At 42.5% G+C, this 27,612-nt stretch overlaps 1 protein-coding gene across 1 annotated transcript; it reads left to right on the top strand.

Annotated features, from left to right (window-relative positions):
• Window positions 1–16,117: 16,117 nt before the first annotated feature.
• On the top strand, window positions 16,118–24,735 carry LOC116326179 (circadian-associated transcriptional repressor). The gene is made up of 6 exons (XM_031747342.2): window positions 16,118–16,270; window positions 18,346–18,808; window positions 19,144–19,219; window positions 19,733–19,811; window positions 21,474–21,603; window positions 23,055–24,735. The coding sequence occupies exons 2-6, from the start codon at window positions 18,386–18,388 to the stop codon at window positions 23,445–23,447; spliced, it is 1,101 nt and encodes a 366-aa protein (XP_031603202.1). The 5' UTR covers window positions 16,118–16,270; window positions 18,346–18,385; the 3' UTR covers window positions 23,448–24,735.
• Window positions 24,736–27,612: the final 2,877 nt, after the last annotated feature.

Raw genomic sequence — 27,612 nt, 5'->3', positions numbered from 1 at the left:
CTCTGGCCAGAGCACATGTGAGGCAGGAACTGGAGCACTAAAGAGGAAGACAGTGAAGACGGTGATGATGGTCTTAGGCCAGGCGTGAGGCAAGGACAGAATTAAAAGCAGCGCAGGATGTGAAGCTGTACACTGAGCCGATATCGCACACCGCATGCTGTTTCCTTGTCCCCCCATGTGGCCTGATAATTAGACAGGCAGTATGAGGGCCCTCTGTGTCTGCTGTCGATCACAGCCTCTACAAAGAGGTTTCATCCTCAGACCAGGCTGCCTCTCCAACTGGTCGCACTCTACGGGGAATGTAGGAGGACAGCCAGCCTCCTCTGACGTTAGAGGACAGAGCAGCAGATGACATGTGCAAACAGGAGTGGGAGGCTGAATGAAGCTTGCTTGTGAGTCACAGTGTGCACACATGAGCGAGCTACTTATAATGACAGGCTTTCAACTTGAGTTCATAATGTGTTCACTCTTTTGCTGTCAGCTCTAAAATTGCAGGGGAAACATAGATGGAGAGGATTAAAAACACAGAGAGCCATAATGGCTTCCTAACCTTGGAGAACAAAAGAAACGCGGCAACAACCTCTTGAGCTCGCAGTTCCTTGGGTTTAGTAGCCAAGGTCAATTACCTCCACCTGAAGAATAAAAAATATTCTGATACACACACACACACACATTAGCTGCAGCCTGTGGCATGAATTCATCTGTGAGCATGTCCTGAATAACGTCTGTTCTTCTGGGTGATCCGACCAAAACTATGCGATGGAACATGAGAGTGCCATAAACCTGTCTGTCAGATCATTAACATCCAAACCGCCTTCATGAGAAATCTTTATTGGACAAAAAGCTTTGGACAAGACTGCAAGAAAACTTCTATTGACTTTCAGGATATTCCATCGCAGACGGAGTTAGTACAAATTGTACAAACACTTTTTTTTGATATGCCGAATGCCGTTTTCTGTGGATTTAAATGTTATTATCACTAATGCATTGAAATGGGACTGCTATTTCTGGAGCTGGTCAAGGTAGAGTTCATTTAAACTAATGGAGCATAGCCTGCAAGCTTGTTCAGGCAAGCTGCACTTTCATGCTCACTCTCCTCACATTATATGCCAAAACACTCCCCACCTAACACCCTGCACTCCCCCCTCTCTTCAGTGGTCTGCATTATTCTCCCATTTCTCCCTTTGACAGCTCGTTGCTGCTGCCCAGCATTGCTGGCTGATCTTTGGTCTCCCCACCGCCATGATGATGTTTGCGCATCACTCGCCACCTTCTATATGTAATGTGATGAGCTCTATACACCAAACTCTAACTCTGTTCTACTTTAGTAATAAAGAATTTAAAATGTGAGTGGTCTGACTGACCTTTAGTAAGTGGGAATAAGCTGAAAGTTGAGATCTAAAATTAAAACAGACAGAGCAATAAGAATATTTCAGTTTTCTTTAAATCAGCTAATCAGAGCAATCTGTAAAAGACTGTATCATGTAACCATTTTAAATAAAAACTATTTTAAATCTCTTTAAGAAGCCAGTTACTGTCTACAATCTCTGTAGAGGATAATCTTGCTTTGCTAAATAATGCATTAAAAGCTAATAATCTGGCATGTATAAAAACAGATGCGACACACACTACTGCTACCAGCCAGTGTGATGCTTTTCATAGGGAATCCTGGGACCTCTGACCTAATTTTTGTGACTCTCTCAATGAGCTGTGACATTTTGGCTGTGAACATTTTAGAAAATGAACTCTGACAGGTCAGACAAGAACACATATTTCACACGCGTTTCGTGTTGCATTCTGCTCAAAAGCCAATGCCACCCGTCAAGTCAGGTGTATGAGTGTATGAATAGCTCAATTTTTTTCTCATCATTACCTTCCTGCAGAAGCAGAGGGGAATAAATAGTTTCATAGGCAATAGAGGCTTTCTCAATAACTCTTCACCATAACATGGTAGAAAAGAGGTCCAAGTCCATTTATGCAAAATATATTAATATTTTGAGTGCCTTTTCTTTTCAAAGATTATATAATAGGTCACGTTGACTCAGTGATTAAAAACGACCCAAAGTTTTATAGGTGGCCATGCAGACTGAGAGTTTATAAAGAGCAGAAGGACGAAATGCCAGTCAGTCCACCTGCAGCTCGGACCAGAATTAATGTTTTCTTAAGAGATGAGCAGCAAAGCTCCACAGAGACCAGGAACAATGAAAAGGTCACCATGTGTTAAGCACCAGCCACTGCACAGCCGTGTTATTTCTCAAGTGTTTCCGGATCAGCTGTGAGAGAGAAGTTGTTAAGATACGCAGCGCAGTCATTGCAGGTACAGCTGCTGATTGCTGGCAGGGCTCTTAATAGGTTTCCCTCTGAGGTGCTGAAGCTCATTACTCGTATCTGTTGCTATAAACCTCCACGCTGACGTACATCTGTTTTTGAGATTACGTCAGTGGAAATGAGAAGGTTTTCATCTAGATATCCATTCATAAATACAAGCTACTTCACTAATTGGTAGCTCTAAAATAAATTGTGAGATGGCTTCACATACATTCACCAGCAGAAATGTACACAAACTCGGTGACCCGCTGAAAGCCCATCCCCCGGTTGCTGTTTCTCTTTGCTCAGAAATACCAACTACCAGGCTCAGCCATCTGTGACTCTCTGAACCTACTGACCTTGCGGAAAAGCAGATCCTTGAATTATACTAATGCATTTGGCCGAACCTTTTCCTCCTGAGGATCAGTTATCAGACTCACTGTGCTTAGCTGTGTTTTGGCGCCACTTCCCCTCCATTCATATCCCTTTACCGCTGTACACGTGCATCTGAGAGAAACGCTCCAACAGATTGTTATGTATCCTCCTTGGATAAATATATGACTTTCCCTTCCAGGTCTGTACAGTATGTTCATTATGCACGCCATAGTGCTGTTGCCCTTTGCAAATGTGCTTTGCTGTTTCCAGGTGTTGATCTTTGCAAAAGGGAAGCATAATCAGAGGAGTGCACATCAAGATATTTATCACAGGGGAAGTTGAGAAGGTGTATCTGGAAAAATAACACACAGTCTAACTGCACGGTCACGTTTCATTGACTATATGAAAATACCACAGAGAGGATGGGCTTAACTCTGGCCGCCCAACACAGTTTGAAATCATAAGCAGAGGCACATTTAACAACTATAACAGGGGAAATTTAGTGCTTTCAGGGGAACGAAAATATATAATTCAAAATCCCAGAGACCTAGAGGAAAGAAGATTAATTGCAGGATAAATTGCTGTAATGCTGAATATCCCTGACTGGCTTAGTTTGTGGCTATACATAATTACCCGCGTGGCCTTCAAACTGTTAAACTGAGATCTGCTGAGCTCGGCTCCAAACAATACTGAGTGGATTTTGCCCTTTGAAAGGTAATGGACCAGGAGAGGGCTCAGGCTAAAATTAGTTACTGTAACAGTGTTTTATCCTGACAATGAGCTTTCTGCCCAAAGTCCACACAACACCTCACCACTGCCTCCCTCCTCCCTGTCACCACTACTCTTTAGGCTGTTGGCAGATTCATTTGCGCTTGACCTAGTTAATGTCTATGGAGAGATGGAGGAGTAAACACACACACGCAAATGCTCCACTCCAGAAAACCTGGAATTTTCCATTCTTCCACACCCAGTACACAAGCCAGACCACAGGGAGGAACATTTTGGGCATGTGATGCACTGTACGTAACAGCCTGATAACATATTGACAACACCAAGCCTAGAAGTGAGGTCACCTGAGGACATCTTCTGAATTACCTCCAAAATGCATTTGATATTTCCTTGATTGTCTCTTGAAAATGTTTAAGGTTTCAATTATTTGAAACTACGGTAGAGTGAAACTGTGGTCCATATTATTCTTCAGAGATGCTAGATTTCATTTGAGTATGCCTCTAGTGGGAACTCAAGGTAAAATAAGGAGCGCATGTACAATATGAGCAATATAACTGGAGAGTAGATTTCCCTGGTAAAACAATTTGATCAAATTAACAATGATTAATAAAATGAGAGCAAAAGCCATCTCAGCTTTTCTTCATTTGCTTTCTTTTGTTTACTGCCATCATTTCTATTCATAGAAAAGTATCCTGCAGATGGCAGGTGTGGCTGTAAATGAATATGACACCCAACATCTGCCCACTATTTGCATTATCATGAAAACTGGTCTGATGGGGTTATATTTCTTGTTGGTATCAAGTAAGCGCTGTTTAATTGTTCCACCCAGATAATTGCCCATTCTTCTCTTTGATATGCCCATGGAATTATGGGAAATTCAAACATCTAGGAACTCCAAAAACGTGGCTGGCAATATTTTACTTGTGAGTCTGTGTGCGTATGTGTATCGTCATGGCAAAATGTGGTTCTGGTAACACCCACTGCAGTAAGGACACCTCAACGATATTCACTGCAACAGCGCAATAGTGTTGCATTTGTACAAGATGGTTCATTCACATAGAATAAAACAGATTGTGTTGCAGAGATCAAACTGTAGTTCAAAGTTGTGTGCACTTCTATACATGCGTACTGAGTAAAGAGCTGCAATGTAAAGGGACCAAGGGGCTCATTATCTCCCACAAATCTGTCAACTACGGTGTCAGAAAACTGGTGTTTATTAAGTGTTGGGTTAAAATGGACTGATTCTTATATAGCGCATTTCTACTTGATCACATGCCTCATTCATCCAAGCAATTTTTCTTTGCCCGAGTGCTTTCTATCTAACATTCCCACTCTGCTAAACTCATGGGAAAGCAATTTAAGGCTCAGTATCTTGCACAACAATACTGTGGCATGCAGATGGGAGCAGCCAAGGATTAAACTACCAGCCTTCCAATTAATGGATGATCTGCTCTACCTAATAAGCTACAGACACCCCGTAAAATAAAAGCACAAGATTTGGTGTGACTAGTCCTCAGCTCAGTGCTACAATATCAGCGCTTACTTTTATACTAGTTCTGAGCTGTTGTTATTATTGTTAAATACAATAGCAGGAAAAACACAAATGGCTCAGTAAGTCATAACGGTGTCACAGTGAGCCGGCATAAACAATACTGGGACACTAAAACTGATGCACAACAATAACTTTCTTATGTGAAATGTAAAAAGATCTAACATACACACATACAAAACACTTTAATATATACATACTGGTATTCAGTAGCACTGAGTTTAGATTTTATGTGCATCAAATAACATGATGAATAATTAATAAGCTGTAAAGTTTAGACTCTGTGCTTATGTGCTTGTGTACGCTGCCTTTCTCTATCTATCATTGCTAATGTAGATGCCTGATTTGATCTGATTTCACCTGTGCTTTACCTGCAACAATTATTTTTGTGTTCTGTTGTAATGCATCACTGCGTCTCTTAATTTAGAAATAATTATCTGTAGACTGTAGAGTCTTCAGATAAAATCCATCGTATGGGCACAGAAGACAGGAAAGACTGACAAATGGATACAGTGCAAACTCTTATGTGGATAAATTAAGTTTCTGGGGTCATGAGAACTTTTTAAAGTAAACACTGAGTCACGGGCCTGAAGATTTAGTCTAAAGAAAAATGTCACCCCGTTCGCTATCTGCTGCAACTGGCAGCTAAAAATTGCCATCTGGCTCATTCAGCACACTCTTGAGTATATTTCTTGAGTGTTACTGCTTTCTGAAGTGAATAATGTGTTAACATAAGAAAAAAAACAGTGGCACACTGCAGCTTACATCATCACTTCTGGTAATAAGCCATGTGCTGTCTATTTTTAAGAAGATTCCCAAACTTCTGCATTTGTGCAGTTAACAAATTGAAACATGCCACACATCACTGTTTGTGTGGCATTACGATGTTAAAGTTCACATGGATCAAGGATGCTACTGTGCATGTGTGCTATTGTGGGGTAAACAGGATGAGGAAATGGGCTCTGAGGTGAAGTCTGGCTGGAAGATCACTGAAGGAATTACAACAGGGGTGTGAAAGTGTCAGAAATGGCAGTGAGGGGGATGGAACAAGATTCACGAACTGTATATAGAGTGATAGGAGGTATGTGTGAGTGAGAAAGAAAGCTGAGGACAGGAGAGTGCAAGAGTGTCACGTGTATGCCAGAATAAGCATAGCGCTGCAGCGCTGCAATCTCTGGACACAGCGGCAGCAAGTCAGGCCCTCAGTCCCTCAGGTTCCTCATGCTCCTTCCACATGTAGTTTCTGTAGCATCCACACTTTCGTCACCCGTCCTCTTGCTCGCCTTATCTAACCTTGTCCTCTTTAAGACTTGCGCTCTAGCTCTCTCTTGACAATCTCCTGCCTCGTGTAAACTGCTAACACGAATCAGAAGCATTTTGTTGCAGTAACTCAGGCTCATTTCCACTCAACTGATAAATTTTTGTCTATGACGCTACAAGAATTTGAATGACTTCAGCTTGGCATGTACACATATTCTACAGTACCATGTAAAAGTTTGGAGTCATCCCGAATTTCTTCATATTTTTCCAAAAAATGGGAAAGGATTCAGGAATAGCTGTCCAGGCTTCTTGAATGAGATTCAAAGCTCTTCTTTGGATGTTGGCTGCCTTTTGTTCAGTTCTCTGTCTAGATGATCCCACAGTGCTTCAATAATGTTGAGGTCCAGGCTCTGGAACTCAACATTGATGGTCAAGTAGGTACCTCTTAGCTAAGTATAGCTCTGGACCACTGACTGAAATGCAACCACAAACCATGACAGAGCCTCCACCGTGTTTTACAATTGAATGTAAACGCTCATTGTTGTACCTCTCTCCTGACCTCCTCCACACATGTTGATGATTTGAACCAAAACTGTATTTGCATAAGAACTGTTGCCACTGACTTCAGTCTAGTTCTTGTGTAATTTGGCATAACTCAGCCTTTTTTCCCCTGTTTCCATTTCCTAATATTGGCTTTTTGTCAGCAGTATTGAGACCATTTCTGACGAGACTTCAGTAAACAGTAGATGGATTAAATGAGGGGCCAGATGCATTTCTCAGGTCTTGTATCAGCTAAATTTGCTTGTTTTATTCCCTGTTTGTTTAGTAAATGACTTTCAGATACTGGTTATCTACTGTATATAGTTTTATTTAAGCCTGTCACTTCTTCTTTTGTCCTCAGTTGTTTTAAGGACACTCAGCTAATCACTCTTTGGAAATCATCTTGATGGTGCAAAAATACTATTTTATGCCCGTCAAACTTATCTTTGGTATGTTTGTGGATTCAACTAAAAAATGAGAAAAAAAAGTTTTGTGACAGGTTGCTGGTAAAAAAAAAAATGGTTCAAGATTCAATTTAAAATGGGTTCTTTGCTAAATTGTCTGTTGTGTGTAGACTCAACACAGGTTCATCCCTTTAGTTAGGTGACTTTTTCATGCTTTAATGATTCAGAGATCAATGTTAAGTGGTTAAAAAAATACATTCCACTAAAAATGTTCAGGTACAGTGGGGCAAAAAAGTATTTAGTCAGCCACCGATTGTGCAAGTGCCCCCACCTAAAATGATGACAGAGGCCAGTAATTTGCACCAGAGGTACACGTCAACTGTGAGAGACAGAATGTGAAAAAAAAATCCATGAATACACATGGTAGGATTTGTAAAGAATTTATTTGTAAATCAGGGTGGCAAATAAGTATTTGGTCACCTCAAACATGGACAATCTCTGGCTCCCACAGACCTGTAACGTCTTCTGTAAGACGCTTTTCTGTCCCCCACTCGCTACCTGTATGAATGGCACCTGTGCGAACTCATCATCTGTATAAAAGACACCTGTCCACAGCCTCAAACAGTCAGACTCCAAACTCCGCCATGGCCAAGACCAAAGAGCTCTCGAAGGACACCAGGAAAAGTATTGTAGACCTGCACCAGGCTGGGAAGAGTGAATCTACAATAGGCAAGCAGCTTGGTGTGAAAAAATCAACTGTGGGAGCAATCATCAGGAAATGGAAGACTTACAAGACCACTGATAATCTCCCACGATCTGGGGCTCCACGCAAGATCTCATCCCGTGGGGTCAAAATGATCATGAGAACGGTGAGCAAAGATCCCAGAACCACACGGGGGGACCTGGTGAATGACCTGCAGAGAGCTGGGACCAAAGTAACAAAGGTCACCATCAGTAACACACTAAAACGGCAGGGAATCAGATCCCGCAGTGCCAGACGTGTTCCGCTGCTGAAGCCAGTGCATGTCCAGGCCCGTCTGAAGTCTGCCAGAGAGCACATGGATGATACAGCAGAGGATTGGGAGAATGTCATGTGGTCAGATGAAACCAAAGTAGAACTTTTGGTATAAACTCAACTCGTCGTGTTTGGAGGACGAAGAATACTGAGTTGCATCCCAAGAACACCATACCTACTGTGAAGCATGGGGTGGAAACATCATGCTATGGGGCTGTTTTTCTGCCAAGGGGACAGGACGACTGATCCGTGTTAAGGACAGAATGAATGGGGCCATGTATCGTGAGATTTTGAGCCAAAACCTCCTTCCATCAGTGAGAACTTTGAAGATGAAACGCGGCTGGGTCTTCCAACATGACAATGATCCAAAACACACCGCCCGGGCAACAAAGGAGTGGCTCCGTAAGAAGCATTTGAAAGTCCTGGAGTGGCCTAGCCGGTCTCCAGACCTCAACCCCATAGAAAATCTGTGGCGGGAGTTGAAAGTCCGTGTTGCTCGGCGACAGCCCCAAAACATCACTGCTCTGGAGAAGATCTGCATGGAGGAATGGGCCAAAATACCAGCTACTGTGTGTGCAAACCTGGTAAAGACCTATAGTAAATGTTTGACCTCTGTTATTGCCAACAAAGGTTATGTTACAAAGTATTGAGTTGTATTTTTGTTATTGACCAAATACTTATTTGCCACCCTGATTTACGGATAAATTCTTTACAAATCCTACCATGTGTATTCATGGATTTTTTTTTCACATTCTGTCTCTCACAGTTGACGTGTACCTCTGGTGCAAATTACTGGCCTCTGTCATCATTTTAGGTGGGGGCACTTGCACAATCGGTGGCTGACTAAATACTTTTTTGCCCCACTGTACAAGGATTGGACTGAAAATGAGTTGAAAAGAAGAGAATGTACAAAAAAAAACTTTGACAGATAGAGAGAGCTATTGCTCAAAGCCGGTTTTAAAAATTAAAACAGTCGTGCTCCTCAGAACCGAAATATAAGCAAATGAGAAGGTGACTCAAGACTTTTGCACAGTACTGTACATATATACTCCACATTTTGAGTGCACATGAGCTTGATGCAGACCAACTTTACTGTTATGTTGTTGGCATTTGAAAGCCATTACACAAACTCTTTTATGACCATACATTAGAGCAGGTCCAGCAGGTGCCCCTTGGCTAAGCATAGGGTACAGTCACTGCTTAAATGTGCCATCTTGTTGTTTCTCTTACTAAGAAGCTGATGGAGGAGAGTAGGAGTGTAACACCCCTCTGTAGCCCTCTGAGTCTCAGCACTACTCCTCCTCAGAAGAAGAAGGCTGGAGAGATGCCAGGTACTTTTTTTTCCCACTTTAAAAGGTTGGGATGACATCCAAACAAAAGAGCACAAGTCCTAATGTGGGCCTCACAATGTTATGCAAGTATATGACTGCAGCAGCAGCATAATAAAAAAAATATACATAAGGCCCACGTTGAAGCTTTTCTGTTCCTATTGGTGAGCAAAACACAAACCTCACTCCTGGGGCACGGCCAAGGACACGTGTTAGCCACAAACAACCCCTGCTATTAAAGGTTTGTTCTGTGTGGAAATTTCAGCCTGACTCTTCAACCACACTGTAAAGCACTCTGAATGGGTGACTAATGCATGTGTGCTACTCTGCTACACCAGGGAGTTGTGACAATGAGATATCTCAAGGTGAAATTTCCCTCTGAGATCCTGCTTCCTGTGACTCCATTTCAGCTCATACGAGCAATATATTACCGACATTAAACGTAACTAAATCACATTGGCTTAACAGTTGAAGAAGATTATAATGGCACAAGGAATTAAATGCTCAAATCCACCGTGGCATTGTCCAAAGTAACCCCTGAAGTATGCTTCCACAGCTACATATTTAAAAAGCCTTCTCACTAATGATTCGCATAATGAGAAATGTAATAAAATCTTTGTTTTGCCGATTAACAGCCAGCGCGTAGACTTTAACACATTCTTAATGGCTAATTTCTAAGTGTTGTAATGTAATGGAGGAAGCTGTAATTGATTCTTTAATTACCTGATATTCCTATAACGGCATTTGACAACTGACATGGCTGTTCTATATCCCCTGTTTAAATGACTATATCTTTAATTCCTTTAAAAAAATACCAGCAGTATTATGTTTATGTTTCCTCTATAGTTAAATATTGACCAAAAAGTTCATGTTAATTATTTATAATTAACTGTAGGATGTGCAAAAATACTTGCAGAATATATTTAGATGACCAAAGCACAGGGCGCAGAGACTAAAATAGAATAAAAAAGCTTAACCTTTACTGATTAAGGCAAAGTTCACAAAGTCCAACAAAGGAGTGACACAAGTTAGGAATTCAGAACTGAAGTGTGAGAAACAAGCAATTGACAACAACAGGATGATCTGACAAAGGGCAAAGGGAGGGATGCACCCAGGGCCAGGACACACAGTCACACAGTTAATGTTAACATGGTGCTCATGTTAACATGGGGTTGCTAAGCACAAAGAGCCCCCATAGGACATTCCCCAGAGTGCTTGACATTGTGTTTGTGTCACCTTTTGTTTTACTTTTGCATGTGTAAACCTTGATCTCATCACCTGACCAGTCCCTTTGACCCTTTATCTTTTTTTCCTGTTGTCTTATTCTTTCATTCTGGCACCCCACGATCCCCCTTTATCAGAACCTTTATATCCAACCTTTTATTCTCTGTGTTTAAATGATAAAACCCATTGTTTTCTGTTGAACATCCCCTTCTTATCTCCTGTATAGATAGTATTCTTGTAGTAGCTAGTCCTGTGTTGGCTAACCTTCGAGATGCACTCTCTTGGCTGGTAAGCCCACTGTGTACCAAAATACTTAAGCCTAGATTAACCCTTGATTATACTTCCTGCATCTGCAAGGCCATTAGGGCCCACTAGGGTCTGCTTTCGTAATCAGCATTAACGTGCTTGACTGTTTTGTTTGTGACCTAAAGGCGAATTTACATAACAACAGCCAATAAGACTTTGCATTACATTACAATTGTAATTTAAATTCTAAAGTCACAAAAAAATGTATGTGGAGCTCCCAAGAGCTCTCCGTCTGATGACAAAAGTCACTCGAACCCTCGGACTTGGGGACATTGAAAGCTTTAACAAACACACCACCAGAGCAAATCCTGAGGAACTGGACTTGAGTCAGATTGGTTAATAGTCCAGCAGTAATTGTTTTTATCATTTAAACTGATATTTCACATCTCTGAAAAAGCACATGCTGCTGTCAGAAGAGGCCTGTGATGAGGTTTGGGGTCGAAACTCATTGCTATGAAAGAGCTATGATCCTCCAAGTGAGGTTAGATAGTTGGCTACAAAGAAATTATCAGCCCATATCGCATCACTTCTAGATAGGATCTCGCACTAAAACGCCCACATGATGATTCCATAAAAGCGGCAGCAGCGGGAGCGTGGGCAGCTCTACGTTGGACATAAATTTGGCGGCTAGCCTGTTGTCACCCGTCTCATCAGCTCTCCACAGGGAGCCTCAAATACAGACTTGGTCAACCTATGTAATGGATGTCCAATTATGTGCTTTATTTGTTTTGTTTTTTTAACAAGTGATCACAAGCCACAGATACATCTTTTAACAACAGTAGACGAGTGTGAATAGAGCTGTCAAAGCTTTTGCCAGGTAACTTTTTTTTGGACTTGTGCTTTTTTTAAAATCTCTCAAAAATCCCCTTACATAACCCTAACCTTCACATTAAGATTATAGGCTATTACGCTGCTGCTACTAACTCACAATGTTACATCATCTGGAATCAATATGGCTGCATGGCAAAGAAAAGCTGTAGTAACAATGAATCACAGGAGGCTAATATTTTTAGGTCTTTTTTTGAAGTGGAACCTGATACTTTAAAGACCGTTTCTCTGAGGTGTATACTGGCCAAAGTTCCAGCCTAGTGCAGGAATTATTCAATGCTTGTGGTGAGCTCACAGTCCTCTGCATCATGTGTAGCCCTCCTCATCTGTGCGTGGAGAACGCAGGCTGGAGCACTTACATAACCTAGTTAAAATATACCCCAGTCACATGTAACATTCAGCCCTGCAGATAGATATCCCACTGTCGCTTGAGCTGCTCTGGCAGCCGTTCAGACACTAGAGAGAGTATAAACACGCACACACACACGCACACACACACATACACAGAGCCATAAAATATTTGTCAGTGGTTTGCTGCCAGACATTCTCAACTGCCTGCATGTGAACTGTCTGTGTGGAAAATGGTCAGGGAGCTTTTTCTCTGGATGAAGCACATGTGACTGAAGTTGGAAGAGGGAGAAGGTGCAAAAGGAAGAGGGAGGGTGTATGACGGGGCGCCGGAAGTCCAACCCTTTAAAGCAACAAAAATGCAATGAGTATCACTCCTTCTCTGACTGCATAACCTCTAATATCAAATCTAAATGCGATTGGCTGTGCATACAACTGACACCCCCCCACCCCGCCGCTGCAGCGTGCCCACAGTACATGCAGTTACACTTCTAGTGTGTGGGTGGGGTTTATTTGTAGAAGTAGCATTTACTGTAACAGGATGACATATCTGGAGGAGTAATATGCTACACTAGGGAGAAGTGGAAGACATGTTTTCTAACCAAGATTAAAAAGCTAAACAGGTTCCAGACATGGCATTCTGTTATTGTCACGTGGAACATCTGTGAAGATCATTGTAAAACACATAAGCAGAGAACGGGATCCAAGTCACAAAGTTCAGCTTCAGCTAGATTGATGGGAAAATTAGGTTTTATTCCTCAAAGCCGACATGCTCAATTGGTGGCTGAGACTTGAGGGAGGTAGTCCAAGGCTTTGCAAACATTACAGGAAAAAAAGTTATGTAATCCTGTTATTACAAGTCTATGAATCACTGCAAGGACCCAATATTTTGTACCGATGTCAATTATGTCCAGCCAGAGGACGTCTTTAATGTCTGGTGCGCCTTTGTGTTTACATTTGTCTTCCCTGCAGCAGCTTTAGTTGTCGTTAACACAGTTATGGACATTCCTGTCGGTTTTCTCTTCCATCTGAGCTCCAAACCAAAACCTGTGCCTGGGTCGCACTCCTGCTATTAGTGGTGAGCAGGCATAATGTGAACAATGGTGTGGGAAGTCTGTTGTTTGCCGTCCCAATTTAAATAAAACCGTGCATGTGTGTGTCACCATAGGTCAGGTTTTGAGTTCAGGAAAGCATATGGAGCAAAGCCAGGGTACACCCAGCTGAGTCATATACACAGTTCACGCGACAGATGTTGATATAACAGACACAAACGCAAATACGCTCCCGTGCAAATGGCACCCAAACACTCTCACATGCATGCCTGCCTCCACTTGCAGCATATTTACAGGTAAGGCCACTGTCTCTCACATTCCCTCACTTTATGCAAGTGTAACACGGGTCAGTTTAGGTTACTGGCTAGTGCTTTTGATGGCAAGTCATTGCATTAGACATGTGACGCTGCCTGAAAATAAGAAACAGATTTTACAATACCGTAAATCGTGCACACATGTACTTGAGTTCAGAGCTGCCTTTAGTCCATAGGGTGAGGTGCGGTTGATGCTCCCCACGCACACGTGCTGGGTCTTTCTTTTTTATGTTTTTGAGAAGACAGGGTTAGAAAGGGACAGATGTTCAGCGTATGCCCTATAATAAAGTGGGTGTGAGTCTCTGATTGGTCTTTTATTTTTTATGAATGAGAGCGGGAGAAATCCAGTCTCTGTGGGATATGTTTTCAGCCTGCCTCTCTGACAAATTGAAAATCGCAGTGCCAGTTTGTGTCGTGTGACTCATCTTGGATCCTGACAGGAAAACGCACAGATAAAAAGAGTTCCCTTTTGTGAACAGACTGCAAATTGCTGCTGTTGTTCTTTATGCGAATGACAGATTGTGAAAATTGGAGAACGGCTCCGTAGAATTGGATTGTTGTTAAACACTTAAACATTCCTGGCGATCACACAAAAGATTTACTGAAACATTCACGACAATCTGTGGCTAAGGTTTCTAAATGTATGATGCCATGCGTGCGTGGTTCAGAATGCTGGATGTATGAGCCCAATAAAAGCTCTTTGAACATCAAATGTATGTATGTCTGTTTCCTGTGCTTTGAGGTGAATGTGATACATATTTCACAGTGACAGCCTCTAAGACAAATAAGGGAAATGAGAGTTTGCTGGAAAGCTCTCGGTCGTCACAAAGTCTGGGGTCACCGGGGGATCAGAGCCTGGGGAGCAGAACAGCAGCAGGCTGTTTGTGGGATGTGTGAGAGACCGCTGTGATTTACAGGACAATTAAAATTCAAAATGAATGTCTAACCGTGCCAGTAGGTGTGTCACCTTGACTGGTTTTAGAATGCATTCTTCACAGCAGGATGTGATTACAGGCTCATCCGTAGAGAGCAAAGCTAGTGTTTGCTGGTGCCCTCATCCTGCCTGCTCTTCATTGTGACGGCAGCACATAAAGCAAAAGTAGCCACATGTGCTACTCTATGATCACTTGACCACAAATTGCCTTTTCAATCTAATTACCATGGTACAAGCTCATTATAGAAAGCAAAGATGACAGTCCAAGAAGTCCTTCTGCATTATATCTCAGACAGATTTGCACCCGGTTGTTAAAACTGTCTGGGCAGCGTCCTCGGCTATGTAAACATCTCGTGGAGCCTTTTCGCATGTGACCTGTTTACTCTGGAGAGAGAAGGGGGGAAAATGTGTTGTTTCAAATCCTGTCTGTCCGCATTGTCAACTGAGGGAGATGAGGAGACCAGGCCGTTTGTGCTTTTTGAGTGGGCGTCTCCCAGGCGCACGTGATCTCCCCCCCCCCCACCACTGTTTGCTGTGAAAGGGTTCGTGACTCACTGGCTCCAAGCTCAGGATTCTCGTCTGGCCTCTGACAGAGGGCACCTAATCCTACTCTCTCATGCAGTCAAACAGAGGTCCTGTGAGTCATCAGTTTTACCATCACTGTGCCTAGAAAAAAATAAATTATAAATAAAAAAAAAATACAGAGCTATGGTCAAGAAGAAGCAGCATTGCGTGTGGAAAAGTGGTTCTGGTTTTGTGTATTTACCTTCTCAAGAAAAGCAAAATGAAACAATTAATGACTAATTCCACTATGATTCATCTTAATGTATTATTTACTTAGTCACTCACAACTTGGAGACATCTTATGTAATGTCTTATGGCATGCAGAAAGTATTCGTGTACAAGTACTGTATAGTTTTGCAGCAGGTACTTTCTCTCGTCTATTTCTCCTCTATTTTCTAAAAGCTAGTTACTTTGCAGGTCATCCTAAGTTTATTATCATTTTATAAAGTTAAACGATAACAAAGTAGCCTTATATTACAGATTAAAATGTCAAACATGACCTAATAATATCTATTACATGTACAGAATCTTACTTATAATAAATACATGTGAATAGATCTTACCGGTTGCCCTTTAATTACTTTGCTGATGCCCCCCATTCACCACACCACCACCACCATTAGCAAACATATTTTAAAGGTGCAAAAATAAGTGCCTGCTACACTCTACCGAAGTGTCCTTGGGCAAACTCATTAACTCTCACACTTGTTCCTGAAATTGCTGACTGCGCCTTTAGCAGAGCCGCTCAGCTTACTGACATGCCTCAAGTCAAGCATCATCATCCAGATGATATAATGCCCAAGAATGCCTGTAGAATGACCACAGTCAGTCCTGGCTTGACTTTTCACCCAGCTGCTGAAATGAAACCGATCCGCGTGTCCACGTGTTTGTGTCATTTCCATGTCATTTGCATATGTAAACCGGCCTCGCCTATTGCTCCGCGGCTGTACTGAACGGAGGAACCGATTGGTCAGTCGGAGCCGCTCGAGGAGCAAATGAGAGCGCATGCTCACGCTAGTCCCGCCCTCCCAGACACGTTGCCTTGGGAGAAGCAACACGGGCCGATCACTGGATGTTCTGCCTCCTCTCTCTCACGCCGCACGTCCAGCACATCAGCTGCTCTCTGCCGACAGTCCTACTGGATTTACCGCTGAACAAAGGAAGAGTACGACCAGCCGCTCCATCCTGGGAAGGTAGGCACCCATCCGCATCTCCTTTTAATGCCCAGAGCCTCCCGATAAACATCACTTACTGTGTGTTTCCGAGAGGACTAAACGATATCCTATTAATATTAATATTTTAAATCATCCAGAGGAATTTCACACAGACAACCTGGTCACAAAAACAAAGAGTTTGCGGTTGTGTTTAATGCTGCGATATGGTAGCCTTCCTGTGACAGGGACTGGTATTCCTGTTTCCTTTCTTTCTTTATTGTTTAAATATATATATTTATATTTTAATAATCCAGCATGCTGCCAAATTTACTGTGACTGATGAGGAAGTCTATTGTGTCTGTTACCCAACTGATGTGAAACCCGCATTTAGGCGGACAGATCAGACCTGCCACCTTATCTTCCTATGCTCGTTTTCTCTGAGAGATAACGACGTGTGAATATCTGAAATATTCTCTTATATTTCAAGCATATCGGCGTACGTGTTGAGCGGTGGGCATCTCTATTCAGGTGCCCCACCTACACAGGTAGATGTAGACGTCGAGGTCGCGGAAGCTAACTGGTATATATATATATTTTAAATTGCTTTATGAGAGCACCTATTGTTTGATTCAGAAATCCACGGTGTTAACTGTTATCAGTACCTACTGCTATTTAAAGTGTTATCAGAATACAACTGTAGGCCTATATGCGCATGCAAAGGCCCAGGGCAAGTGAATATTTAGTAAGCTTGACATGTGTATGCTGTTTTTTGTCACAGAAAGAAATTAGTAGTAGCGTGGAGGTAGTCATGGCACATAGCTATGTTGATCTATTTTCTCAGTGCCACTGGATTGATTTAGAGATAGTATATTAATAAGAAGAGCGACTTTTACACAATTATAGAGAGAAATTAGATTTTCTTTTTGCTACTGCTGTGTCTGTGTCTGTTTTGTGTTGTGTAATACAGTATTACACAACACAAAACAAACTGACATTGCAGTAGCTTGGAATTAGATTCAAGATTCTGTGGGACTTTGCTGAATCTCTTCTATGGCGCTCAATACTCATGTGCTCCTGTAAATCATTGCTTTGATTTAGAGCAATGACATCATGTATGTGTTTGCATTTTATTCAGTATATCAGTAAATGTCCGCTCCACTCCTCCTTTGTAACAATTAGATCAGAAGGCGACAAAGAATCAGGGAGCAATTAACCCCTCTACCCTCAAATCTTACAGGAAGCAAGAGACATGGCAGTCCTTAACTCTGAAAATCCTAAAATAATCTCTGTGCTGAAAATGCTGTTCTCATTTCCCCCCTTGTAATAAACACAGAGGAAATATACTGCAATTAAGCCTCCGTGGAGAGCCTTTAGTTGGATTTTTTTTTTTATACAGAAGGCGTTCTTCAGCGATGAATGCTTCCCATTTTGTTAAATCTCTTTTTTCACCCCACAAGTGTCACTTGTGTTGATGGGAGGTCTGCGGTTCGTCGAGGCACTAGTCGTCATGGTGGCAGACCTCTGCCCCTTTGAAAAAGCAAGCGAATGAAGTGTATGAATGAATGTGGTGGTAGCAGCTGGCAGGCCAGCTGACAGAGTGAGGGTTGGGGGGAGCATAGTCGGGGTAGCAACTGTGAAATTTAGAAATTTGTTTGTGTGTGTTGTGATGACGTTTGAGGGTTGCAGTGAAAAAAATTTGGAGGGACAAATGATGTGAGCCCCCCACCCACCAGCCCCCGAGTATTTGATGGGGCGAAGGACCATATGCTGTTTGCTTGTGATGGTGACTGGCCTGTGTTTACTGGCTCAGGTGTTGCATCTGCAAAACAAACAGGTCATTGTGGTCTCAACAACTGTTATCTCACTGCCACCATCTGCTCAGAGTACACTGCTGTCCCTCCTCTGTCTTTATTGTTATTTCTGCTTGGCTGGACTTTTTTTGTTTTTTTCCTTGACCTATTGCTCAAGAACACTACATTTGATTATTTTGGCTAAAGGCCTTGATGTAGTTAATTTTTAATTTACTGTTTCTCGTCTCCGTGTCTGTTATCGCTGCTCCCTTTAATATGTTTCATGTTGTTGCAATGTAATAACGGTGACTTTCTCTTTGTCAGGTCGGTGATGGTCAGTGCTAGTTAGACCCTGCAGCTGAGGATGTCTGCTACAGATTCGGACAACTCCATTGACTGGCTGGCTAGCGACAATGAGGATAATGAGAACGAGCAGGAGCCTGACTGTACCAGAAAGCACAGCCAGACAGAAGCTCCTTTATCCCCGTGTGCCGCTTCGCACCTGGGCCCGACTGACAGCAGCTGCCGCTGGAGCAGCGACTTGAAGGAGGGCGACGGTAACTGGAGCGAGGTCAGGGAGGTCTCCAGCCGGGGATCTCCCGGCTGCATGGAAAAATGGGACAGAGACACCGCCACTGGACTGTGTAAAACACAGCAAGGAGAAAGAATGAATGGCAACAACACTCAGCAGGCACTGAAGAGACCTCGCGGCTCTACAGAGGAAGAATGCAAAGAACGGCAGCTCATTTCCAACGTGTCAGAGAAAGACAGAATTTTTAGCAGCAAGGTGAGCGCCTCTGTGGTGCATGTGTGCGTTCCACAGACAGTGGTTGACAGTGTCAGCAAAACTAGCGCGTACCCTATCACCCAGACTGGCTCCCGTGGTGGTTTTACAGAGTGCTTCCTGCATGACATTTCCAGTAAAAATGACCTTCCCCTATTTGCTATCCGTTTCTAAAGAACTAGACTTTTTCTGTCATAAGTCAAACAAAGCTAGTTAGTCATCTAAAGTTCTTGTCAACTTATATAACAAAATGGGTGATTTAATATGAGCTTATCAGAAAAGGTTTGTAAAGGTGTTTTATTACCCACTAACACTAATAAATCTGTTATTATTTTCAGTGCATGGAGCTACAATGCTACATTCATCCACTGTCATCAATCTTGAATGGCCTTCGTTCAGGGAGATACAAAGAAAGTAAGTCAGCATTTAATATGTCTTCTGCTTCACACACAAGACATTAACCCGATTTAACACAAAATGTCTTAGTTGAGTCTGTTTCTCACGGTCTCTTTTGTCTCAGAAAGAAAAAAAACAATAGCGCGCATAGACTACGCAAGTCTTTGTGGAATAGGTGTCCCTGAGATATGAGCGTGAGATGTCTGAAACGTGTGTTGTCGTAGGACTGTCATCTAACCACAAGCATTCCTTGTATATGTGCGCATGTGTGTGTAAAGTGATGCAGTTCTTAAGTCAGATAGGCATTATGAAGATCTCTGAAAGAGAGCACCGTGTTCAGGCGGGCACAGAAACTGCTTAGTTTGGGATCTTAGTCAAACCCGAACCTCGTGTGACCCAGCACTTCCTGGCCACAGAAGCAGGGAGTCTGTTCCTTCACACACACATTTCACACTACCCATCTGCTGAACAGACTCAGCCCTGCTGTCAACACAGTTCATGTGGCTCATGCTACAACTTTCTTCTTGCCAGGACTCAGCAGTTTCCAGGAGAGTGTCGCCATGGACCGGATTCAGAGGATCATGGGTGTTCTGCAGAATCCCTACATGGGGTAGGTGTCCTAAATGTGACCCACATTCTGCCCTACATGAAACAATGATAATCGGTACTTTGACATAAATGTGTCAGCGTAGAAAATCTGTGTGCTCTTTTCACTTGTGGTTTCAAACCCGTGTGAGAACCACAGTGCATCCCCCAGCATACATATACAAGGGCTGCCCAGTACTGCTTGCTATCTGTGGGTCGAAGTGGTCTCCGTTATGTTTCTGACACATGGCTCACAGCAGGTTGCTGCTACCCCCACACATTCAGGATAAGAGATGGCTGCCTCTCACTAAACCTGGGCATCTTGTTAAAAATGTATCAGGCTCCACTGTGAGAGCAGCCCACTTGTGTCTGTGTGATTAGCTCTCCACCGGCCAGACAGCATAATGGAATATGATATCACCCCTTTCAAGGAGAAACTCTTATAGTCCCTGTTTCCCAGTCAAATTTAAAATGTTTTGGTATTTCACATTGTTAAATGGAAAAAAAACCCTACCAATTCTCAAGTCTTTATGATCTGATTTTTAGTGCAAGTCTTTTCCCCCACATATAAAAAAGAATATCTGTCCATTCATTTGTGCATTTTCTTAACCGCTGAACAGAAAACTTCCATATCTGATGAATGTGGCTATCAAAAAATTTCAGAAACTCATGTTATACATGTTTCAATTATCTGGAAACAGGAAACTGTCACATTTAAGAAGCTGGAAAGTTTCGAGTTTTTGATTTGAGTAATCACTTTAGAGCATAATTTCACAGAGCGATTGCACTCAGCGATCGTATCAATACTATTTGATTACACTGAAACGAAATCCCAGCATCGTGTACAGTTTAGCCGTGAAACTAAATGGGAATCTTTGGGGTGCAGTTAGCACGAGGCTTTGCATCAAGGTATACTGATATTAGACAAAGTGCTCCTGAGCCTAGCGCAGACTAATTGGAGCCCTCACCCACCAGCTGCTGCCTCCATAAGGGAAACAAAGAGTGGGTGTGGCAGCCTCCCTGCAGACAGCCAGGGCAGAGGCTGGAAGGTGGACTAAACCCCTCCCTCGTGTCTCTCCTGGTGTCTGCTCTGTGTTGCCAGCTGGCAGCCCCTGGAGCAACACAATGGTAGATAGGATCAAAGTGACTTTTTTTTAGCAGCCACTGTGGCGGATAATCTTTCACATGAATTTAACATGGGTTGAACTGAATATAGCAGGAAGGTCCCGATCATACGGCCCAGGCTAATCCCCGCTCGCCATCTGGTTCTGACGGGCAGCAGTTAAGGGGGATTCTGACTGCGCCCACCTCCGATGTGAACTGCGTCAACTGTTTTATTTTTACACTGACGCTGTGGGAGAACGTTGTGGCTTTGGCGTTTATATTTAGAGGCGAGCGGGAGTATTATACGCCAGTCCACGTGTGAGCTCGAAGCATGTGAGAAATGTACTTAAGACAATGTTCCCCTCCCCACACACATGGAGAGCAGGCTTTGTTGAGCGAGTGAATGTGTTCGCTTGCTTTTCAAGAGTGCATATTTCCTGTGCGAGCTTGATGGGGAGGTAGATTTCAGAGAAGAGGTTACCAAGATTTTTGCTCGATTACTCAGATTCATGCGTGATAGCTTGAGTAAATAGCTCTCTCTCACTCTCTGTTTCTTTTCTTTTTTTTCCACCTCTGCTTCCAGGGAGAAATACATTAATATCATTCTTAAAATGGAAGAAATGCTGAAGAGCTGGTTCCCTAATGTAAAGCTTCAAGAACACCCACTCACTGTCACCCAAACAGAGGAAGCTGCTCCTACCAAGAAACTCAAGGTAAAGTTAAAAAAAAGAGAAGCTGTTGTGCAAGAGCTCTTCGCCTAGACAAATCCCGCTGCCAAGAACATATGGTGACGACGCAGTGGAAGAGCGACTAAAATATCTATTATTATTTAATCACAGGTCTGGAACAGGGGAAGGAGGATTAAAAGCTATTTTTACCGAGGTATTACTGCAGTCTCAGGTTCACTAAGAACAATGACAGAGGAGAAAAGGTAATTTTGGAGGAGTGTCCCTAAGGGGATAAGAAAGGTCAGGATACTTTAGAACATTCCTTTGCATTTAATTGGTGAGGAATTAGTCCTGACACACCCTGTCATGAACAGGACTTTATGATCTACATTAGGTTTTTTTATACTTTATAACTGACTACACCCTCTATGATCGATACTGCTCATACCAGATCCCTACTACAAAGTCTGATTGCTACAGTGTGTAAATTATGCAGGTGGTGCAGCTCAATCGGAGCAGGTTCCCAAATCGAGTATTTCTAGTAGCGCGAACATGGCTGAACGTGGACTATTTCTTGCTCTGTGCTACGTGTGAGAAAAGAAAACTGGGGGAATTCTCACGGATTATCTAAAGATCGTGTGTTTAAACAAATACACAGAGAATTATCGCCCTCAGAACCGTGCTCATAATTTTGGTCTTATGCCTGCCACGCTCTTCAGCGTGTTATTTACTTTCTGGATAAAAACATTTCATTGGACACTTAGTGTCCGGCACCAGATGGCAGACAAAATAAGTAGCTTTTCAAAAAGCTGGGGCTTCTAGTAGCTAAACAACAAGCTCCTCAAGAATTAGTGGAGGCCAAACCACGGTTCAGATAGAATATTTTAGAAACATGGAAACAAAACTCAAAATTAATACCAGTTTTTACCCCTAATGTTAGATATTAAACAGAGAAATTAAATAATTTTGAGGCGCTAATACACTGTGTACATGTGTGTTCAGGTTGTTGCAGCGCCCCACCCAGATTTTGGGGCTTGATTGCTCTCGGGCCATTTTTATGCGATTAGAGGTTCCTGCAGTGTATTTAAGGGTGGCTGTAGCGCAGAAGGTAAACCAGGTCATCTGCTAATCGGAAGGTTGGTGGCTTGATCCCTGAACCCCGACTTGCTCTCACTGCACTCATCAGAGTGTGAACGTTCGATGGAAAGCACTTAGAGGAAAAAAGTGCTTGTTGTATAAAGTGCTTTGAGTGCTTGAGTAGGAAAGCGCTATAAAAGAACTAACCATTTACGTTTTAGTGTTGCTTTCAGCCCTTCCATTATCTGGGCCTCACTCAGATTTCTGCACGATGAATATATTATTTATATTTCAGGGTCCTTATAATAACTAGATGGACAGCAAATGAAACTTAGGTCTTGGTAATCAATTAGAATCATCGCTGAATAATACATGGTCACGCAGTTGAAACTGAGCAACGTTTTTGTCATTCCCAACAGCTGTCTCCAGTGACCACATCTGCAGCAGTGAGCGCCATCACTACTAGCGATCCTCCAGCTACCGCCAAAGCCCTGAGAGTCACAGATCTCACTCCTCCTGGAGCTTACTCTGCCAATAATCTAAAGTGGCTCCACACGTCACCCATTTGCTCTCCCACAGCAGAGCAGGCCCAGGCTGGTCCCAGGCCCCTGCTGACCCCCAGTGACAGAGACCTAACGCAGGACAGCGCCGTGTCCTCCAGCACAGACAGCCAAACTAAGACAAACTTGGTGCCCAGAGGCCCGCCGCCGGGCAAAATCAACGCGCCCTGTCTAGAGAGGCTTCTAAAATCGACGGACAGCATCATCACATGTAAGGGGACAGGGCGTTTGACGGACAGCAGCTGGTCCTAGTCCACACAGAGGGCTCAGTGTCCAGCCGTAAGCAGCGCGCAGAGGAGCCCCGCCTTGCCCACCCTGCAGGGAGCCAATCAGCTCACTTAGCTCATTCCAGCCTTCAGGAGAGATGAGAGCCTTCAAAAGGGATGTTACCGATTCCTCTTTTAATATCGAAGCGGTGTCGATGAACAATGTGACTTTTCTGTACGCCGGTGTTCCCTCTCTAACATGACAACTATCTGCTTTATTTTCCTTTTTGTTGACTTATCTCTTCTTTTCCCCCCCTCTTCTCTCTTTTTATTTTTACACTCTTCAACAGCGTGTGTGAGAGTTGGAAGGATAAATTTCACATGCCGTGATACCGGAGAAAGTATTTTCACAACTGAATTTGTTCGCACTGGCTTGTAGATGTAAAAAAAAAAAAAAAAAATACAGTCTGAGTATCTGTGAAGCTGCCATTACGAGTGAAAGGGAAAGAACTGAAGGAGAGGTTTGTTCTGTTAGGAAGGAAGGAAGATATGTCAGTGATCTACATATTGTTGTGCTGAAAATGTGGGTGAAATGTGATGTTGTTCCCCTCCCCTCCCATGACTCCACTCTTAAGTTTATTGATGTGACTGTTACTCATTTGTATTCTTTATAAATAACTCTTTTGGTACAACTGTTCTACCTCAGCGAGCACCACGTCACGGTTAGTGAGTAAGAATGTGAACACTATCCTCAAAGTAAGGACACCTCGACAGAGCTACGGTGAGCCACCAAACGGCCTCTGACGACAAGGTCTGCAGCGCAAAGTCTCCCCGCTTCTACAAACGGAGGATGCTGTCTCAGTGGGGATGCTCTCGTGGCCTGACTGGTGCCAGTGTAAAGAATGTCACTTGCAGATTTCTTTTTTCGAGTCTCCCAGTAGAAGGCAAACAGTGCCTGTAACGTCAAGCTGTGCCTGTAAGCTGGTTTAATAAAGAGAAAGAGAGAGAACCGTTTGGAAACCTTGCTCCTCTGTCCTCTGTGGGATGTACAAATCAGGAATTCTCACTCTCCTGCCGTTTTCCTGTTTTGAGTAAGTTATTCAGATCTCGCCAACTATTTTCTGTGGTGAAGCAGAACAATAGCTTTTTTTTTTTCTTTTCTTTTTTTTTTGCCACAGAACTGGACAGTATGTTGGACCAGCGGAGAGATGGACAAGCTTTTTTGTCTGTGTAAATCTTACAGGAAGGTTGTCAATTTACCCTGAAAAGTGGCCTTTACAGTGTGAAATTTTATACTTTCAAAATAAATGTGGTTATATTTGTTTGATGCAAAACAAATGGCTACTGATTCTTCTGTTGTGAAATTTCTTAGCACTGTAAAGCCTAAACCATGAAATAATTGCAAGAAAATTCACATTTTTTTAAAAACTAGTGCGTTTATTGAACCTTCTGACAAATCTTTATTAGAAGAGTTTAAACATCAAACTGTATATATGAGTATTAATTTATAGATTTTTGTTGCATTCTACAACTTATTCAGGCTCTTCAGGGAAAAACAATCACACTGATGATGTAGAGGTCTCAAAACCTGACAAAAATCCAGGTATTCAATATGATACACTTGGTTTTCCGCAAAGGCTTTTTTCAAAGGGTGACGAATAGGCAAAAAGAATATACACAATGGCCTCAAAATAATTCTCACCCAAGAGCTAAACCCGCTCAATTATGCATCAAAGACCCCCAAAGAAAGAAGAAAAGGGTGCTATCTGATTAATGTCGCAGTTGGGCCAATTATAGGGTGAGTCACTCAAAGCGAGCCTACTTCCTGAGGGAATAAAAAGATTTATTGTTTGCAGGGCAGGGTTTCATCTTCTTTACCTCAGTTGCGCTGTACAGGCAAAGTGAAATTACTGCTTGCACGGCTCAGTATCACTTCACATTTCTCAGAAAGTGTTGCCACACTGTGTTTTTACATGCCTGTAGACAAAGAGGAATTCCAAGCGCAGAGTTTTTCACAACCTGCAAGAAGGAGAGAGAATGGCTCTGCATGTGCCAGATATCAGATTTGATTTGCAGATTAGTTCATGAAAAAGGCAAGAAGCAAGTCTTTTATACTCTCGTGTGTGGCCACGATATAAGCAGTTAGCTCCAGATACAATTTGCATTATTTGCTATCCAGCAAGCAAATGCCTCATGTTTGACAAAAAGAAACAAAAAATGTATTTATTATTATTTGTTAGAGCCAATTTTTGCTTCTGAACATTTGCTGAAACCACTGATACCACTGACTGTGGATTCACTTTCACTCAGCTCATGGCATGTCGAATTTTGTTTCTGTCAGTAAGAACATGTCATGTCCACGAGGTCTGAAAATAGAAGCATGTGGGAGTTCTACGGTCTCGAAAACAACCATTCAGGAAGTTAAGGAGATTAAAAATGGTAGCGATCTACCCCATTTTCATTTGTGCTTCACTAAATTACACATCAGCGAAGCACGTGTCTCTTTTTCCGAGCTGAAAGGGTTGATTGGGTCGATTAGCCGCACTGCTTTGTTTCAGTGTTGCTGCCCCAGATCTCATCTCTCAGGAAAAGGCTAATGGTCTGGACTCACGTGCACAGATGACCTGACAGCGTTCATGTCTATCGACAGCTGTCACAGATCGCCCAGAAAACGGAAGTTGTTATGAATGATAGGAAGAGTTGCATCAACAAAAGACAGAACTCTCAATATAAACACTCTGCCAATAATGAACTTGTGATGTGATGTGCCGGGAAAGTGCATGGAAAGCAAAGTGCTATGAATATAAAAGTAAGTAGGTGCAGGATTCTGCAGACTGAGATGGGTGAGTTTAAAAGTACTATGAGAACATGCTCAAAAAGTAAGACTAGAATTTCTCATTTAAAATCATTTTAATAACTGTGAAAGATCAAGAATTGCCTACTCTACTAGAGAGTTTAAGAAAAGGTAAGTTGTAAGTGCACAAAAAATAACCAAGTACCAGAATACCTCAAAGTGATGACAAATTAGATCCTTAATTATTCAATTATGTTCAACAAAGCAGTACCAGAGTTACCAGATAACATTATAGACCAATTCTACCATGGACAAGAAATCTCATTGCTTTCCTTTTTAAAGGTCCACAGAGGTTATGCTGCACTGATGTCTGAGGGTTTTTCTCTTTTTTTTTTGTATGTATGGGCAGAACTACAAAGACCTAATCATTACTGCAGCAGCAGAGATTGGAGCCTTTTGTCAGAAGCATTCAAAGGCGAGTGGGAGAGAAAAAAAAAGGGGGTGGACAAGGGGTCTGTGGTTCCAGTCACAAAAAGCCACAAGGAATAATAAATAGGGCTTCATTTTCTCTAGCTGCTCTTTTATTGTAAAAAGGCCCTGATTTGAGCTCCAGCTGGGTTTAAAATGACGAGGGGGTGAGACTGAATCACAGCTAAGGTGGCAGTGCTTCACCCAGCAGTGGTTATTTATACACCTACTGTATTTATAATCCTCCCATCCAGAAAGAGCCAGATGTGGTGAGTGTGAAATCACTTGCCAGCACCTAACAATCCATTCAGTTGATGATATCAAAAGAAAGGCCAACTGCAGCAGTACAGGTAGTGAATAAAGGGCAGATATTTGCAGGACTGCCGCTGATGATGGTAATCGTTTAAAAAGCTTCATGAAATTGTTAAGCATTCAAACCTTCTGTAATGTAATCATTCCTTTTGTGCTGATGCTCACCGTGGCTCTGCTCTTTTAGACTGTAGTGTTAAAAGACAGTCCCAATCACACCATTATCACAGGTATTACATAATTACATGTTCTGAACCGCCATCAGCATATTGTGACCTAGCAGCATGTCAGACCTAAACAGAGAAATACAGCCAAACACGTTTGACGCTCACGTGATCATATAGGTGCAAAATCTATAATTGATTCTCTAGAAAATGTGCACGTTCTTGCATCGGCGGGTAAGCAGCGTGTTGAGGATAATGAGCAACTTCATACGAGACTGTCACAGATTTTGATTTGGGCTGTGCAAAGCAACAAATCGACTCATTACGTTATTATGAACTGCGGCTGATTCATTCACACTCCACAGAAATAATGGTCTCATCTGTCAGAGGGCTGAGCGCTTTTAATTAACAGACCTGTGAACCCAAAATATCCTCCGTCCAATTATTAGAAGAGCAGGTTATACAAATGGTGAAAG

Source organism: Oreochromis aureus, linkage group 7 (genome assembly GCF_013358895.1).
Source record: "Oreochromis aureus strain Israel breed Guangdong linkage group 7, ZZ_aureus, whole genome shotgun sequence".
Classification (NCBI taxonomy): Eukaryota; Metazoa; Chordata; class Actinopteri; order Cichliformes; family Cichlidae; genus Oreochromis; species Oreochromis aureus.
Note: the sequence above shows the minus strand (reverse complement) of the source record. Positions and strands in the feature narration are given on the sequence as shown.

Coding starts and splice junctions, on each gene's coding strand:
- LOC116326179 (XM_031747342.2), top strand. CDS start 18,386: ATGTCTGCTACAGATTCGGACAACTCCATTGACTGGCTGGCTAGCGAC. Junction 18,809..19,143: donor ACAGAATTTTTAGCAGCAAG/GTGAGCGCCTCT, acceptor TATTATTTTCAG/TGCATGGAGCTACAATGCTA. Junction 19,812..21,473: donor CTGCAGAATCCCTACATGGG/GTAGGTGTCCTA, acceptor CTCTGCTTCCAG/GGAGAAATACATTAATATCA.